Genomic DNA, 19392 nt, shown 5'->3' on the forward strand with positions numbered 1-19392 from the left:
AAAACCCCCACAGACAAGCAGAAGATACTCTTTCAAACTTGTGTTTTTATTTGATAATACTGAATATTCTGTCCTTTGCCTGGACTTACACAAAGCATCAAAAACATGCAAAGTCCTCTAATAAAACAACGTATACTTATTTCTCTACACTTCCGCTAAAAGGACTTGTTAACCGCACTCTCACGTTACTCCAGCGCAAGAGGTCCCTCTGTTTGAAGACAGCTAAAAACAATTGTAGACAATCACACAAAAATCATGACGGCTTTTATAATAACACTGAAAAGTACAAAGTAAATGGAAATAGAAAGAGTTTACTTTTAAATTATGCCTCTAATACTTCATCATACATATATTTTTTAGTTATTGTAGGTTGAGGTGTATAAAACAGCACTGTAAACCTTGATTAGGTTGCTTTCTAGGACAGCAATAAAGCTTTTATTTAATAATAACTTGAAAGAGAAGTCAGAGCTAACATTAGGCATGTAGAGAATACCATTAAACCGCTGTTTGCATTTACAATCAACAGATAATACAAAGACACTGAAATATCATCTTGCGAGCTCGTCTCAATCCCTCTTTCACACATTCAATCTCCCCCAAGTTTCACGACACCCAGAACTTTCACACGTCTACGATTTTATTGTAATATTTTATTTTGTGTTATGACAAACATAGCGAATATCTGCGTGTGTTCTTTCATCACCAGACAAAATCTGCACCAGAGGCGGATTTGGCAGTCTGGGCAAATGACAAATGTCACATCCGTGTGCTCAGGCTCTTGTCTTTACTGGAATTCATCCTCAAAAAGTGCAAATCTAGTTCTAACGCAGTAAATAATAATTATCAAGTAACACCAAAAGAATATGCATAGGTACTGTACAGCTACATAAAGATGAAAAAGAAAGAAGGGGATAAAGTATTTAAGACTTGACTGTAGAGTAATGAAGAGGAGTTGGTTTTAATTTAGATGGGTTATCTTTACCTACGCGCTCTATTTAAGGAAAGCAGGTTGTGGGCGTCTAACGTCACCAGTACTTATGGGGAGAAAATGAGAGAAGTGTAAATAAGAGATATTTAAGTCTTAAAAAAAGAAAGGCAACTTGAAATTTGCTTTGGAATAAAATAGAGAATGAGGTAATAAAAGTTGAAACAAGATGGAGAGTAAATGATCGGCTGAGGGAGCAGAGAATGATTGACTGCCGCTCTGATGTCGAGCGTTTTTGGACAGGGAGAGCTCCGTCTCAGCAAGAATTTATTACCTCCTAACGCCAGCCTCAGGAGGAAGTTGCACCGACACTCCACCAGTCTACAGTTGTGTTCAAATTGTCCACTCTTTCATTACTGAGTCCACTATTAGCAATTCACCCATTTTGTAAAGTAGAATACAGGGCGTGTATGCTGCCTGCGGTTTATGCTAACCGTTAGCATTAGCAAATGTTAACTGTAAATGGATGTTTAGGAAACTGATTTCTAGGACCACTGTTGTGTTTTCACAATAAGGTCTTAAAAGACGAATCAAAGCTAACGCTAAGAAGTTACCTTATAGCCGAGTGGTGGCCACTAACGTCAGCATGCTAACTGCTAACAACAGTGTCAGTTAACTATAGGCTGACTTGAATAAAACAGGAAATTACTTCAGTTATTTTGCTTTCAAGAAAAGTAATCAACTTTTAGTAACAAACAGATTGAGTGAAGGCTAATATTAAACATCTGGCCATTAAGTTAACTGAGCCTTACTGCTAGTATCAGTATGCTAGTATGCTAACTGTGGCGTAAAGTGTGTAAAACAGTGTTGTACTGCTAACGTCAATGCTAATTGTTTGATTTTCCGATTCTATCTCCTAAAATTTGAGCCTCTGGTGATTATTTATTAAATAAATAACTGTAAATACTAATTAGTTTAAAATGAACTTTACATAACAAGTGAGTGAACATTTCCAACACAGCCAAAGTCTCATGATGTCATGGTTTTTTAATTTTTTTTTAAATAAAAATTCTGCATCCGACGACAACTTTTGAGCCACTTCTGAGTTGTTTAATCATGGGAAACTTTAGCATGAAAAGTGGTCACATTGACAAGAGGCTAAAAGTTATTTTCAGGACAGCAGCTAATTTCTATCACAATAGCTTTACATTTTTAGATAGCCTAATTTTTTATTTCTTTCAATTGCCTTGTTTCCGTTTTTCTCTGTCAGGTTGCGGACTTAAGGGTCCTCTGTGTCCAGAAACTCCTTCTTGGGTGGAGCGACACCACGGTACCAAGAGCAGGAGCCGTCTGCCCTCTTGACGCAGGCGTAGTGGTTGGCCTGGCGTCCATGCACCTGCTTCTCGATCATCAGGTCCGTCCACAGACACTCCTCAGGGGCTGAGATCTCACAGGGCAGAGATTGACAGCGCACAATCTGCAGAAAAACACAAAACAAAGTCCCGGTGAACTCTCTGCTAACATGAAGCTGAGTAATATTAGCAGGAAATTAAAGATATTGCTGATTCTTTTTGTTTTTAATGTTAAAAGTGCTATGAAGAAATTACTGCCAATTAGTTTATAAAAGTTCTTTGTCTTAAGATGACACAAATAACAGAATGAAGTGTGATTTTAAACAGAAATGTGCATTTCAGTGCATGGAGTAAAACTACAGAGCAGTTTAGATAAGGAGTTGGAAAAAATGCTCCACTATAAATTAATTCAAAACACTTTAGGTCATACACTCCTGGAAAATGATTTGTTGTTTGTACCTTATATTGTTTATTTAATATATAATGCTATGGAAATTTGTTTTGTAATTACCTATAAAGAGCCACGTTTATACAATATTTGTATAGACCGAGAAAATTTGTTAAATCGAGTGAATAAATCGATAATTATTTTACATTATTATAAGCTTATCAGCATTTTCTGTGAGATCTAGCATCTCATCTACTACAAAATAGACAAAGTTTTGAACAGTTTGAATCTCCAAACACTACATGCTATGACAAATGTAATGAGGGATAGCATTTTTAGAGAATGATATAAACAGTAAAGTCTGGAAATAATGTTTTTTTTAAACTTTATTCTTATTCTCCACCCAAATAGTCAAATCAAATACTTTTCAAGGCTTTTGCAGACTTACTGCAAACCTTACCAAACCACTTAATAAGCTGCTGTTATCCCTGTTGCTTGTGCATCATTTCCTAACCCAGTTTTTGCTTCCACTCAAATTAAATTAAAATGTTTGGATACGACACTCTGCAAACAGCCAGCTGACTTAATAATGAACTTTATAGCTGTTTATCCTCCTTGTTGAAGCTGTTGATGACTGTCTCCTGAACAACTATCAAAGTCAACAGTCTTCCTTATTATCAGAATGACGTAGAATTTTTGTATTAAAAATATCCTTTTTGGTTGGTCTTATGTAATATTCTAAGAAATGCAATTGAGGGTTTTCATTCATAATCAGAACTAAGAGGGAAAAAAAACACTTGAATCACGTCACTAAATTGAAAAGTTGCAGCTTTTGATGGATGTCGAGAACTCCTTAAACAACAATATATCGTTTTTACCTAATTTATTAAGATCAAATTAAAAACCAAACACCAAAAGTGATCAATTCTAACTTTAAAATCCATTTGTATGTTGTTGTGATGTTTCCACCCAGCCTGCTTGTGTCTGGATTTTCTCTGCAGGAAGCGAATATCTGCTGCCTGTTTTGCTGTTTTGTTTAGCCATGCTGGGAGTTAAACAGACACAGATGGCCCTATGCTGCCTTACCTTGCAGTCGCAGCCCATCTGGTAGCGCTGGCTGAGGCTCTTTTTCTGGGTGGCGCTCAAGGAGTCCCAGAGCATGATGTAATCGCACAGGGTCACGTGCATGCGTCCGCCCGCCTCGGCCTTGCCTGGAAAAGAGCGAGTTGTGGCGTGGAGCGTCAAAACAGCACATGTGAGAGAACATTTCAGACGAAACAAGATTAGGCGAAAAACAACAAGCCCTGGATGTTCTCACAGGCTGAACAACAGATAACAGATTCGTTGGTACACCAGATTTAAAGCTATTGCTTTCCAGACTGGAGCCCACAGCCATCCACACTTAACAACTGTGCCAGCGTCTGTGCAACCCACACAAGTGGCACTAGACAAAACAAGATACGTGGAGCAAAGTTTACAGATTTCCTGAGATGTGCATCCCTTTGTCTTCATCACTGTCTGTCTGGAAAACACCTCTCAGCATGTTGGACTCTTCATGTGACTCACAATTCGTTGCAAACCTTCCAACTTTTTGACCCTTCCACCTAAAAGAAGATGAATAATTTTCCAAAGATGCCCCAGTCAGCAGAAAACTGACTGTTTTTTGCCACTGTTTGAGGCTGCGAAAGGAAACGCTGGCTTCAGCAGTTCCTCCTCTTACAACTCCGTGTAATTAGAGGGGGGCGAATGATTGCGGGTGCATCTCTGTCTGTGATGGGGAAACCAGAGCATGAATGACCTCACGATCTGCCGAGTCTCCTCTGCTTCGTCTGCCGCCTCATTCAGAAGCTCCTGCTCGTTGAATTCACAACATCAACCTCTCTCAACATGAAAACATCACAGTGTGGTGAAAAACTGTTCACTCTCCTGAAGCTTTCTCACATTTTGTCATGTTGCAGCAGGAAACTTCTGTGTATTTTTAGGAATTGGCTGAACACATAGCTGTGCATAAGTGAGAAAGGAAGCAAAAGAGACGTGTTTTTTGTTGTTGTTTTGAAATAAAACTCTGAAAAGTGCAGTCATCCAACCAGACTCAAAACTTTTGTAGCACAATCTTTCTCTGAAATTTTCGCTGCAACATTAAAAAAGCATAAAATCCTTCCAAGTATTTTTGGTCTTGTAGTTTCTACAAACTTGAAACAAGACAAAACTAACTTACAAGCCAGCAAGATATAGGAGCTTGTTTAAAGTCAGTAATTTCTTTATATTGATGAAAAAGTTCAAGCTATAAGTGAAATAATATGCCAGTGGAATAAGACCCGTTTATCATATTATAACTTAAGATGTTTGAGCTGTAGATTGTCTACTTTTTAAAAAGGTTTATTGTTATTAATGCCTGTTGTTTTCCCAGCTCTATCCATTTGATACAGAATATCTCTCCATTTTGTCTAAATATCCTCCTCACTAATCCTAATATTTTGTCTCATTAATGGTTCTCTTAGCTACATTTAGTCTTTCTGAATACTTTCAGAAAGAGATCTTACTCTTATATCATCTTCTCTGACCTGATGGTTTAGATCACATATGTCAAACTCGAGGCCCAGGGGCCAAATCCTGCCCGCTACAGTTCTGTATGCGGCCCTCTAGACTATAAAGGGCAACTTAAATATAATCTTCAAGGTAAACAGTTGTGTTAAATTTGTCATGAATCAAAATAAAGCAGATTTTAGATGCACACTGGGATATTACAGCAATGAGAAAAGATTTTAATTTTAAGAAATACTTTTTGAATGTAGAGTTAATCATTTCTTAATATTTTTTCGTTTTAGGTTTGCTGCTGTGTTATGCTCTTTCCATTTTCATGTGATGGATTAAACATCGCTCCATGAGAAGTTCACACAGCTTTATTCTTCCTTGGTCTTCATGATGATCTTTGTTTATCAAACCTCTTCACTGAATATTCAAGCATCCATGTTCCTTTGCATTTAGTGTTACTATTTTATTTTAAATAGTGACACTCTTATCTCACTCTAAGATGCTCAAAATCACCAAGTCTAAAAAGTCAAATTATTTCTATAAAACAGCAGCTATGAATAAAAAATTTTAAAAAATGGGTCAAATATTAAGCCCTGCGGAGCTCCGTTTTTTCTTGAGTGATGCATTTCTTGAGTGATGCATTTCTTGTTAAAGCTGTGCTGTGAGTTAACATAGAAGTGATAATTACACCGGTTTGCAGTTTTTCAGCTGTTGAGAAATGCACTGTGGAGTAAACAGCTACTCAACCGTTCCCGGAGACTCGAAGCGTCTTACGGCAGACGAGGGCCCACTGGTCTCCACAGGGTTTAGACAGAAACGTATCATTATCCATAATGACATAAACAGTTTCCTCCCCAAACATGCCCACTAGTCTTTATCTACCCTGTGTTTGTCTGCCTGGTTTAGCACACCTGCATGTCCAAATGTCATCTTTTTACAAATTCCCGTTGCTTTCCAACCTCTCCTCACTGTCTCCACAAAGTTTCCTAACTTTTATTACACTGAAGCTGCTGCAATCAAGACCAAGAAATTTTCAAATTAATTTCTACATTTAGCTCAGTTTCTGGATGTTTCTGTGAATTTGCTTTCTTCTTCATTAACACAATAGTTGTGCAACATTATTTTGCATAAATACCTGAGATTAGGTACTCCTTCTTCCCAGCTGCATCCAGGGTGACGCCACACACAGCAGAAACAGGTGCAGTGAAAACCGTCTCAATGTCCTGGTTGGGCCCTTTAAACATCTGAAATATCAACAAGAATATTTAAGCGTAAAACACCAAAACCTTTTCTGACATGTTGGGCATCTGTAGGTTATTTTAAACCTTGATTTGTTTGACGTCATACTGGATCCTCTTGATGGGGTTCCCATAGACGTCATTCCCAGAATCGACTTCTCTTTCGCCCACCACTTTTGCACGGATCACTGGAAAACAGAGTCAGGATTTAACTCAGAAGTATAGATGGGTCTGCACAAGTATGGAATAGGATTTCAAGATTTTCTATATCTGGATAAACATGGGAAGAGATAAGTGAAGGAAAAACATTTGTATTTCCACCTATTCGACTGTCTAAAAGTGGTGAAATTTCCTCCATCCCTCCACATTCATGTCTTTTCTTATTTGTGTCACACTCAAGAATCCAGCCTTGAGGAAGTCCAGGTGTTTGTTCAGATTTCAACCCCGGTCCACCAAATAAGAGCTGAGCACAAAGTAAGAAGAGACTTTCTATTCAGAAAAGGTCAAATGAAAACCAGAAATGTTAGAATTTGGGCGTAAAAACATTTTGTGTAGGTATTTCTTCTTGATTTGTCTACGTTGAGATAAATAGTAAACAGTGTTTGTTTATTAAAAATAAAAAAGCCCAAACTACTTGAAAATAGATCAACTAAAATCAAAATTAAAGATAGTGACTGGCAGATTTTATGCTTGACCAGCTGCAAGGGCTAATCATGTCATCAAAAGCTGAATTAAAGAAGTCATAATAAAATAAGTTACATATTTTCACCAGCAATTTTACAAAATAAGACAAAAGAAGCTAAAAGATGACATTGACCAGAAAATACATGACTGGTGCAGCTCTAGAAAAAAAAAAAAGAAAAAGTAATTTTGTAACGCAGATATTGAAAGAGTATTGATATTGTGCTTCTGGAAGAATGACTGCAGCGCAGCTAAGTGTTACATGAAGCTAGAAAATTACCAGATTAAAACTTTCATCCATTGATTGGTTTGAAATATTTGTGCAAATAATTGTGCAGAAACTAAATGATTCCTAGCAATGATATTCAGGGAAAAGTTGAAGCAGCATCATCTTTTTGTCTCATAGAGATAAGATGCATTTTTATGGCATTAATTTTGAAGGATGTTAGCGCTAATCCTGCCCACAGTTCAGTCTTTCATCGGTATAATTTCTTGTGAAGCTTCCATCAAATAAAGAACTTAACTCATCTGCTGGCTTTTCTCCTTTAAAGCCAAAACAACTCAAACTACAAACTCTGCAGCTGTTGTTGTGGCTTAACAGAAGCTGATAGCATCAAATGAAGGACATCTCCGCTAGCAGCCTGCATGCATCAGCTAAGGTTACAATCTGGGCTGCAAAATGTCTTACATTAATGATGGACCTTGGTAACTGATACGCTTAATGAGCCAACATGTTTCCTATTCATTTATAGTCCAATAAGAATCTTTTTCAACAGGAATGATTTTACACTGGAGTGTAAAATCGGAGTCGAACAGAACTCTAATATCCAGTTTCCAAATATAAAATATGCATGAAATCATGCATATTTTTAAACCTGAAGAAATTTAAGCCCTTGAAAGAGTTTCTTTGAAAAACAAATAAAAAGTTACATATTTGTTTGTATTGGATTGAAAAAAATCTCAAATAAAAATAAAAATTCTTAGAAACAAGCATTCACACGCTAACGTTTTCTACTTATAAACCACCATGTTTATAAGTGCAGCTAATTATAAACGCAGTGCAGCCAACGCATCCTCCTCCAAATTACCTCCCAAACCTCTGATTCTCAATTCAGGCTAATAACAGAGCCTGGCGACACGCAAACCACAACAACACCAGCTTACAGCAAAACAGGAGCAGGAACCAACGACGGGAACAGATTTAGGGATTAAAAAATTGGACTCACAGGCCGCAGCTCGGAGAATGACTCGGCCATGAGTGTGTGTGTGTTTTGTGTGTTTTACTGGCTTGACTGACTTCAAGCTTCAGCTATGCTAGGAGCATTTATTTCAGAATGGAAAATATGAGCAATAAGAGTGTGGGTGTACGTGTGTTTGGTGGGGGTGGCTACAATGAGCATGAACAGAGGACGTGCACAGAGATAAAGACACACACACTGCTGTTCTCACCCCCCTTTGGCTCAGTTTACTCTATATTCTTGGAGAGGCTTTTGCATTCTGCCGTTAAAGGTGACCTATTATGCTTCCTTGAACACATTATGGGCTACACAAAACATGTTTGCTACATTTTTACAAAAATATTCTAAGATAATGAGATTTCAGTCTGGTCAGTTACGACACAGTTCAGCCTAATTTGATCTCCTTTCACATTGAGCCGTTTTAGGGCCTCGTGTCACTTTAAATCCCAATAAGCTGCTGATGGCCGTGCCCCCAGCTCAACGTTTACTCTCACACAGGAAAATGGCTGGAAACAAACGCACAATTATACAACCATACATCTTTGAAAAGCAGAACTGGAGCCCACTTCACATCCAACAAGAATGCAGCAAGTGGTTTCTTGATGGTACATCAACTAAACGTGTCTTTTCCAGCAGCCATTGTACAGCGCATACAGAAGTAAAACTAGCTGACCAAATGTGCTGAAGCTCTGGCTGGTTTGCTAGTGCCTGTTGATTGTGACTCAATCAGGAGATTTTTGAAACTGCTCATTATTCAGCACCGAAGAGCATGAACTTATTACCAAAAAACACAAGGGTGGGTGTTTGTTTAAGTTGTTTGGAGAAGCACTGGAGACCTAAATAGAAGTATTAAAAATATGCAAAATGTGAATTTTACATAATAGGTCCCCCTTAACCACCTCTCTGGGTCTCCTTTCTTTGTTTTTTCCTACCAGTTTGTATTCATTGCAACGTCACACATCCACTTTACACATATGTTCACCACCAAGAAACAAACACAGACTCACATTTTATCAATGCAACTCATCTACTCTGATGATCCTGATTTCGTAAAGTCATTCAAGCAATTAAGATTTCATCTTCAGAAATTCTTTGTTGCCCTGGCAGCTTCTCCATGTGGTTTGCCCAACATGCTGCAACATAAAGCAACATAACGTGTCGACACAGGAAGCAAAACAATAAATCGGTTCTTCTTTAGAGAAATCAGAATACCCAGAAAAACTTGCGCAATTTAGTTACATTTGAAGCTTGTGCAAATGTGCAGCAGCATCAGCTAAAGTAGACAAATAAACACAGCCTATACTAATTAATCACATCATAACTGAAATAATATCAATAATTTACATTCTGATGGTTAATATTTGTGGAGAGTGAATTTGTTAACAGAAATAATCCATTTTATTTATGTTTGTTAAGTAGATTTTTTTTTCTCATTTTATTCACTAATTTTGGTTATTTAAAATATCTTCCAGTTCCAGTGGATTTCCCCCCCCTAAATTAAAGTTTTCCAGTCTTTGAGAGCATTATTATACCATTCCAATAACATCAATTATCGCAATAATTATTGGGACGATACATATATCGAGAACTAATCAGATTATGTTTGTATAAGATCTGGAGAAGCGAAGGATTACCAGTAAGGCGGTTGAATTTGGGCGCCGGTTGATCCTGAAATCGTCTGATCAGTGAACGTCATCCAGCAGCCAGGACCCCCCGCCCTCCATAAACCACTGAGTGACCCACATTTCAGTTGTTCCCTGATCCTGCCAGCTGAGGTGACGCCTAGTGACTTATGCACATGTATCATTTGGAATACGCAATGATTTCCTTTCAAACACACACACACACACGCACACCACACACCACACACACACACACACACACACACACACAGCACAGAGCCCCCCACTGATCGTTCAGCACGTCTGTCAACTTGTTTTTTTGCCGTCCAGTGATCACCAAATCAGCCGAGTGTCTTCTTTAATCTGATTTAATCAGCTTCAGATGTAAATGGGTCTTCTACTTAACTTGAACATTAAATAAAAATCCGACTTGCTCTCAGATTGTCGTGCAACATCTGTGTTAAAGCTCTGGATTTATCTTTCTGAACACAAACAGAACTTCATGGAAGGTGTGAACCCAGTCACATCTGGTTTAAATGACCAGCGTTTAAGGAAAGAAAATCCTGCTGACAGTAGGAGTAGGCTCTTATCGTATCATTTATAATTTATAAATAAGAATTCTGATTTATTATTGTTACAGTAAATTTAAGTCACTAAAAAACTGACTAAAATGTTAATTTTACTATATTTTGTCCTGTTTTTTTTTCCACAATAGCATCTAAAAATATTTGTAAATTTAAAAATATGATGATAAATGAAGTATCTATGTGCAGTTTAGTGAAATAAATCACACTTTGTTAAGTACATGGTGTCCTGAAGAAGCTTATTTCAAACAGAAATGTTTTGGGTTTTTTCCAAAAGCAGCATTTATGTTTGAGGTGCCATTAGTTACCTAAAGTTAATAATTAATAAACGGTTTTTTCTACCATTATTTTTATTTCAAAATATCTCCCATTCCTAACTGATATTCAAACAAGGTGGAGGTGGTGTAATGCTCTGGGGCTGATTTGCTTCTTCAGAAATCGGGTAACTTTCTGTAATGTATTAAAACATCAATTCTGCTCTCAAGCATAAAATACAGAAGGAAAATGTCCAGCCGTCTGCTTAGGACATTTATGTCAAGAACAAAATAAGAGTTCAAAAATAAACAATTTTAAAAATGAAAGTTTTGGAGTGGCCTAGTCAAAGTCTGAATGAAATCTTATTAAGGTCCTGTGGCATGGCATGAAACAGGAAAATCCTCTATTGTGGCTAAATTCTTACAAGAAAAGAGGGTTGAAATTCTTTACAACAGTTTTCACCATCAAGGGATTTTAGGTTATGGGGATTTTTTTATATTTTATTTTTTAATTAAATCATTTAAAACTTTCATGTTAGAGTTACTCTTTCGTGTTGTATTTTTACAGGGCTTAATGTCTCTCTGAAATTATATATTTGTTTAATCATTTGAAGCCTTCAGAAAAACTTCTTGAGACAAATAGTTCATCGATGAGATTTGTAGCAAATTTTGGTTATTTATCCCCATATTTGATCAAAACACTGAAGTCAAGTCAAAGTTTATTTATAGAGCACATTTACAACAGCCTCAGCTGACCAAACTGCTTCACAACAAACACAACATCACAAGTAGATACATGATAAAATAGAAAAATAAAATTAAGTCTAATAAAAATAATAAGTTAACTATAAAAATGGGAGACTAACAAATAAATAAAATAAGAAATAAAAACCAAAACAATACCAAATTTCAGCTGCGAACTATCAAGAGACATAAACTGGAACTAGTTTGATGATTTTCAGAATTTTAATTGGTTGAAGAAATCAGCATTTCATTTTTTTCCTCTTAGTGAATAAAACAACATATATGGAGGGTGGATAAAAATGTTAAGCTGAAATGTTTCTTTGCTACTTCTGCTCCTGTGCAGACAGATTGGTGACTCTGGCCTTCCAGACAATAAACCAGTCTGACTGGGCAGGGCAGTGGGGGGGAAGTCCCCCTCTGTGGCCAAGTGATTTATTTAAAAAGAGGATGTTTGCATTGCTAGTTGTGGAGTGAACGCATGACATGGCAGGACTCTTTATGACTTGCGGTCTGACCTGGAGCATCACTTTGGATGAAAACTGAAGAGGACACACACACACACACACACACACACACACACACACACACACACTGAGTCAAACAGCTAAAGCCAGGCCACGGTTTACTACAACAAACCTCCACTGTTGTATTTATGCAAATTTCTCCATGATTTTTCCTATTTGAAATCATCTAAACTCCACTCAACCACATCCCTGCCCTCATCCATGCCACTGCTGTGCTTTCTGTGGGTGCTTCTGATGGCACGTTGCCGCTTTACCCTCCAAAATGATGAAAAATTATGCGCCACCAATGAAACTGGGAATTTCTGTGGTTTGGTGGTCTGCATGACCATTAGAAATGTTTTTCTGACTCATACGCACTTAGAAAAAAAAACAACACAAGCACACCTATGCACCTCTCCTGCTAGACATCCTGTCTCTGGAGCTGACACCCGGCCGGCGAGAGATTGAGTCACACCTGAAAATAGAGCGTCCGTTTTGTGAAGCACACATACTTCTTGTGTGATTTGAGTTAAAAAAGCAGAAAAGCTGAAGCCACAGTAATGCAGTTTTCCAACTTTCTTCAGGATACCATGCATATTTTAACTTCCACTGCCATTTTTTCATTGCCTGTTTTTCCCCCCTCCCAACACTGACAGCCAGATGTCCTACATAGCCAGCAAGTGGGAGCATGGCATGGACACACAGGCCTTCAGTTGTGTTTGGCTTCTGAAAGCCTGCACACGGGTGTGTTGTCCCCATCCAGCACCGGAGCAAAAAAAAAAAAAAAAAAAAAGTTGGGAAAACCCCAGAAACATTCCTGCAATTCCTCCCCAGCACCACCCAGAAAAATGCACAGAAGTGGTATTTTAGATATATTTTTTTTCTAATTGAGAAAAGTTTGTGGTGTTGCATATTCTGCGGTTGAATTTTACCCAGCATTCATACTCTCTCCGTCCCCTTGTCCCCTTCTGATTTCTGGTGCCACGTTGCGCCGCAAAACCCAGGCTTCATCCTGGAGCTTTAGAGCTGAGTGCAATGATGGGGCTGGATTTTCTCCTGTTATATCAGACTAAGATAGTGCACATAAGGGTAGAGGGGAAAATAAAACCACAGGGGGAAATAATAACACCAACGGAGCAGTGACTGAGTGCAGATGCACTTAAGGCATAAATCTATTTTACTGGGAGCCACATGCTCCAAATGATCCACTTTGAAAGATGGAAACTAAGTCTAAATGCTTAGAAGGAAAATTTAGAGGAATAAGAAAAGACTAAGGAATTATCCACAGTACTGCTAGTGAAGATTAGACTGTTAAGAGTGACCACATCTGAAAGTGTGACTTTAGTATTTTTCTTTAAAGGGGATCTAATATGCATTTTGCACATTTTGTTAGTTCCATTTGGGCCTCAGCTGCTTCTTAAAACAGCTAAAGTCCTTAAAAAAAACACCCAGCTGGTTTTTGGACTTTAGTTAATGTCTTTGGTGTCTGGAAAACGAGCAGTTTCAAAAACCTTTCAAATGTAACCTCACAAATCAGCAGGCACAAGCCCAGCCCATTACCTAGTAACCCCAGGGAAGCCCAGTCCGTTACCTAGCAACCCCAGCTGAGCCACCGTGTGCAATGTACAATGGCTGCTGGAAAAGACAAGTGCTTTGTTGTTGACTTACCAACCAGAAACTACTTGCTACATTTTTTTGGATGTGAAGGAGGCTCTACTTCTGCTTTTCAAACATATGGTTGTATAACAGCACATCTGTTGCAGCCATTGCAAGTGTAAACATGGAGTTAGGGGCGTTTCCAGTAGGAGTTTATTTGGATTTAAAGTAACAAGAGGCCCTAAAACAGCTCAATCTGAAAGGAGCTCGATATAAGCAGAACTGACCAGGCTGAAATCTCATTATCCAAGAATAAGTTTGTGCAAAAAATTTAACAAACATATTTTGTATACCCTATAAATATATTCTAACCTGTTCAAGGAAGTATAATAGGTCACCTTTAGTCAATCTGAAAAGAAACACCACCTTTTCAAGGTTTTCATGGACATAAGAAAGAAAATATCGGCACTTTGTCATAGCAAAGGGCCATATAAATGCCTATATGTGCTTTTCCCACCAAATGTTTCTGAGTTACTTCAGTCTTATGTTTCTTCCAGAGTTGTGGCTTCTAAACTTTGGAAACACCTACCCTCTGACATTAGACAGAAGGTGCTTCCACTTTTAATATTTATGTTTTCACTGGAGTTTAATACAGTTTGAGTCACTGTTTTTCCTGATACTTTTAGTCCACTTGTGTTCTTGTCGCTGCTTAATATCACTGAGGTTTTCTTTTCTTTTCTTTATGTTGTGATAGTTGGTGTAAACTGTGAAGCAATTTGGTCAACTGCTGTTAATTTAAATGGGCTGCACAAATAAATCTGACACTGACATTTCTAAAAAGCATCATAATACATTTTAGATCTCAAAGGTGTAACCACCTCTGACAAAATGATAGACCCAAGGTGTCCTTGAACAACCTCATGATTCGATTTTAGTTTTCAACCTTTCACATCATGTTGGTAACATCTGCCCACTCTATTTACAAAAAAAAAAAAAATCCTTAAAATGTTTGCATCTCTTCCCTATTTTCCCATAAATATGGAGAAAACAGGAGATTGTTGTTATTGAAGAAAACAACCAGAACTTGTTGGACATTCCTGCAGCTGCTTCATTGTTAGTTCAGCCTCTATGACCACTTTCCATTTTATCCTATTAATTTCTGATAGGGTTCAATTTATATTTTCTGAAATTTCTCACAACTCTGGAACTTTTTCTTCAGACTGATAGTTTTACCTTGATTTTAATCCCATGACGCCTTTCTTTAAACTATAGTTTTTGCTAAGGAATGAGCAAATGAGCTGAAGAAGAAAACAAAGAACAAAGTTTTTTGACAAAAAAATACTCTTGAAGCTAGTCTATAAGTTCAGTTGGAAAGTAGGTAACTTTATTTTTCATAAGTGATTTTCTCTGCAATGTGTTGTCTATGTTTTGTGTTTGGAGCACATTGGTGTCATTGCTGATCCTCTACAGTAAATATTTAATTTGGATGATATTTTGTTCAAAGAAAGACTGTTAATCACAATTCTGTAATTTTGGGAAAAGCTAATTTTCACAAGAACCCGGACTGAAAACTTTGAAGTGTAATCAACGATCAATCTGTTGCAATTAGGAGACTTGTCTGGGCAAATCAGACGCACTTCCATGACGCAAATGGTCCATTTCACCATATCTCAAAGTTAGTCAACTGGATAAAGATCTGGTGTCTGTGGAGGCTGATGGAGGCCAAAACTGAACCCAAGGGCCCACATCCTCTTAAATCCGACCCTGGCCTGGGATAGTTTTACATCTAGCAACCCCACTGTCTTAGATTTCTGTATATGTTAAAATTAATATAATCTTTTCTTGGAAATTTGTGTTTATTCCTTCTTTAGAGATTACCTCATGCACCTTTACGCATATTTATAACTACTCTTTCTCCCAAAATATTGCTAAACTTTTGCTTTTCAGTTGGCAATTATTGGCAAAATTAAATCTGCGTAGGAATGCAAGTGTGCAGCTTGAATGTGGTGCAAACTGCCTGAGCCATGGCCTTGACTCTTACGGAGCAACATCCCCCTCATCGTCAGGCTTTCCAGCGGTTTCCACCGGCCAAGGGCGCCCTTTCAAGCCGCCTCGGAGGCTCTGGAGCGCCGCAGCAGCTCCGGACAGCTGTCGGGCATCCTGGTGCAACACGTCAACAACAACAACAGAGCTGCACTCACCTACATCGGCGTTGCAGAACGCCTGTTGCGGATGCACCGGAGCGCAGCTGCACGCTTCCGCGAGCTCCTCCGCGCGCCACAGCAGCAGCAGCAGCGCGAGCGCAGAAAGGATGCCGTTAACGGAAAACGGCATCTTGGTAAACACTGCAGCGGGGCTTCTTCTTCTTCTTTTTCTTCAGCCTCTTCGTCTACGTCTGCGCAGATGCGTTGCGGAGTAGATCCAGAGGCAACACTTCCTCCCTCCGCTGGTTTCACCGACACGCACGTCAACAACAACAACCGGGCAGGACCTGCCGGTTCGGCTCCGTAATGACAGAGAGGCTACACGGTGAGACAAGACACCCGTCCTCACACTGCTGTCAGCAAATGTCTGTCTGCCCGGAGTGTTTTGACTTCAGGGATCGAGGAGGTTCTGTAAATCTGCGGCTCCTCCCCGCTCGCTACACGGACTACCGGCAGAGGGCGCTGTCTCCCACATGATGAGAAGAAAAGGTCCCTTTTTCCAACATAACTTGAATCTGACCTACAATAATATTAACCACTGAATGTGAACAGTTGGGTAGTAACTAATTACACTTGCTCGTATTTTTTTTTATTACGTTGGACTTTTCACTTTTAGCTTGAGTAATTTTATTAAGTATCGCTACTCTTACTTCAGTAAAATTTCTGTGTTGTCTACCCATTGTAAAACTTCACTGAATGAAGAACATTGTGAAATGTTTGGTGAATGTTTTAATCAAAAATTCACCAAACACAGACACACATCTGCAGTTTTTGTTACAGTTTCATAAGTTTTTTTATTGAAAGAAATTTTTTATTTTAATTTTTTGTTACTTGTATAAATTATTGTTATTTTATCCTCAAAGTACCAAAATTTTGGTCCGTCTCATTATGTCATCTTTAAATATCAAATGATTGATAATTTGATCAATTACCAGTGCTTGAGAAGATGTTTTACCAAATACTTTTTAGTTTTACTTAAGTTTCAAAAGGTTTTTTATTGAAAATGTACTTTTTTTTCTTTTCTGTGCACAATGTGACACGATAGCTCAGTTAATGAAGAATAGATTCCTACCAGCTAAATGAAAATTACTCTAGTCTAGCTTACGCGTAGCAGAAACTTAGTAGCAAAATAATAAAAAAAAGTGCTTAGCAACCAATTATCCAGACAACATCACCAACAAATGACCTAATAACGCAAAAAGCACAAAATAACACAAAACTATCCAGTTTTATTTGTCTGCTTTGTTTTTCAAACATATAAAAGATGTAACAAATAGATAACTACAGATAAAGACAGGGTATTTTAATGTTTTGGACGCTGAACATGCAGCTTTGGGGCCCCCTGATGGCTTGGAGGTCCTAAGGAGTTGCCATGTTTAATTATAGCAAGAAACTGTCCATGTTTAAGGCACTTTTACAGGACTTGAATCTCTATGTTTCCAAATCTAACAGAAACATTTAAACCAAAAGCAACTATAGTTTAATACCACTCCAAAAAATTTCTTGTAATTATTGACTAGTCTTAACAATTTAGTTTCCCTGGATTGTAGAATTGTAGAAAACCTTTGTTGCTTTTCTGCAAATTTTCCTCTAAAAGGTTTGTACTTAATTGTAACAACATATTACTTTAAGACAGAAAAATTGTCCCTTTGAGGGCAAAATAAGTCATTTCTAGGTTAGATAATATGCACAGTATAAATCAAATGAATAGAAATATAAGAAATAAGAAAAACAATCTTAACAAACGCTGACAGATCCTGTAATACACATCATCATTCATCGGACTGCAAGCCAAGTTTTAGGTTATTACCTCTTTGGGAATTACATTGTTGTAGCCAAACTGTTAATTTTGAGAGTGAAATAGAGTCTGGATTCTCAGCTACTTTTTCTTGTTTACTTTTGGGCACCCCTGCAAAAATTTTAGGAGATTTTGTTAGTTTTTTGAGCTCCCAATTAAGGCACTTTTCCGACATCCAAGGTTCCCTTGCAGTCTTAAGACGGAGAGCTCCCTGAATTACTTTGGCAAGGTCCCACAAATGTTTTGTAAGAATCTGAGTTATATTTGCATGCTCCCACTGATATTTTGCAATCCTCCTATGGGCTTTTCCAAAATACCAAGTTACTTTTGTGAAATTCTGAGGTACTTTTGTGAGCTCTGGCAAAAAGATTACAAGATTTTTGTGAGATCCAAGCTTATTTTTGCAAGCTTGCTCAACAGGTACTTAAGCAAGATCCTCAGTGAATTTTAAAAGATCTTACAAAACCTTTGCAGGAACTTGCAAAAAAGTATTTCATGATCGTGCCAAAAGCACCTTTATTTTTCCAGCAGTGTCTCAATAAATAAGGTTAATTTTATACGAAAAGTCCTTTTTATCATTTAAAAGGGAAAATGTTCAAATAATGTAGCAGCTTCCACACAGTAACATTCCCTTTATGGAGTCAACAGGAGTTAAAGTAAGAAGAAAATTAATTAAAGCAGTAAAAGTTACAAGAGTAGATAAAGCCATGAATTAATCAGATTTATTGTGCATCTTTTTTCCTGAATGAGCATTACATAAATCTGTTTCAGAGATTGATTTCTACATTTTTATTATAAGAAACTTACTCTCTTAAACAAATAATTACCACTTAATATTACCTTTTTGTAATACTTTGATAAAACTGAACTGCAAAGCAGCTTTACCTGCACCTAAACTCGGATCAAGGACTTAAAATAGACACCCAGCAGCTTTTTCATGTTTTTTGATGTCTGAAAAATCAAAAACACTTCCAGATTGCTAAGCATATTTTAAGTCACAGTCAATGGGCGCTGCACCATTACCTAGCAACCCCAGCAAACAACCTGTCACCTAGCAACCCATACAAGGTAAAGTTCCAGTATGTTTGTTTATGCTGGTTTTATTGCTGTATGCTCTGTACAGTGGCAGCAGAAAAAGACAAGTGTTTTGTTGTCGAATTACCATTTTGAAATCAAGTGTTGCATTCTTGTTGGTTGTGCAGAAGGCTCTACTGCTGCTTTTCAAAGATACACAGTTAGTCTCAGAAATGTCTAAATTTTGTACAAAAAAAAAAAATAAAAAATTCAGGGTCAAAAGTTGAACATTTTTGAAACTCAGAAATTTTCAAATAAAAATTCTAGAAAACTTCTGAGATCACTCAGACTTTCTTTCTAATATATTTTTGACTTTTCAAACTTAGAAATGCCAAGTTTTTTTTCTTGAAAACTTCTAAGATTAATCTTTTGGTGGAAATGTATGCATTTATTTATTTAATTTTTACAATGGCCCTAATTTGCCACCATAGTGTGCAGCCATTTTGTTGTGTGAGTGTAAATGTTGAATTATGTGGTATGACCAGGAACAAATTATTTAGATTTAAAGAGACAAGACGCCCTAAAACAGCTCAAAATAGGCAGAACTGACGAGACTGAAATCTCACCATCTAAGAATGATTTTTTGCAAAAAAATAAAATAAAATAAAAATAAAAAAACATTTAATAAACATATTTTTATAGCCCACAGATATATC

At 37.5% G+C, this 19392-nt stretch overlaps 1 protein-coding gene across 1 annotated transcript; it reads right to left on the bottom strand.

Moving 5' to 3' along the window:
• Positions 1-25: 25 nt before the first annotated feature.
• timp2a (TIMP metallopeptidase inhibitor 2a) lies at positions 26-19352 on the bottom strand. The gene is made up of 5 exons (XM_044102975.1): positions 15862-19352; positions 6526-6626; positions 6336-6444; positions 3752-3876; positions 26-2402 (listed from the first exon to the last, which is right to left on the bottom strand). Exons 1-5 carry the CDS (start codon positions 15992-15994, stop codon positions 2205-2207), a joined length of 666 nt encoding a protein of 221 aa, XP_043958910.1. The 5' UTR covers positions 15995-19352; the 3' UTR covers positions 26-2204.
• Between the last annotated feature and the right edge of the window lie 40 nt (positions 19353-19392).

The sequence above is a fragment of the Gambusia affinis genome, linkage group LG20 (genome assembly GCF_019740435.1).
Source record: "Gambusia affinis linkage group LG20, SWU_Gaff_1.0, whole genome shotgun sequence".
NCBI lineage: Eukaryota > Metazoa > Chordata > Actinopteri > Cyprinodontiformes > Poeciliidae > Gambusia > Gambusia affinis.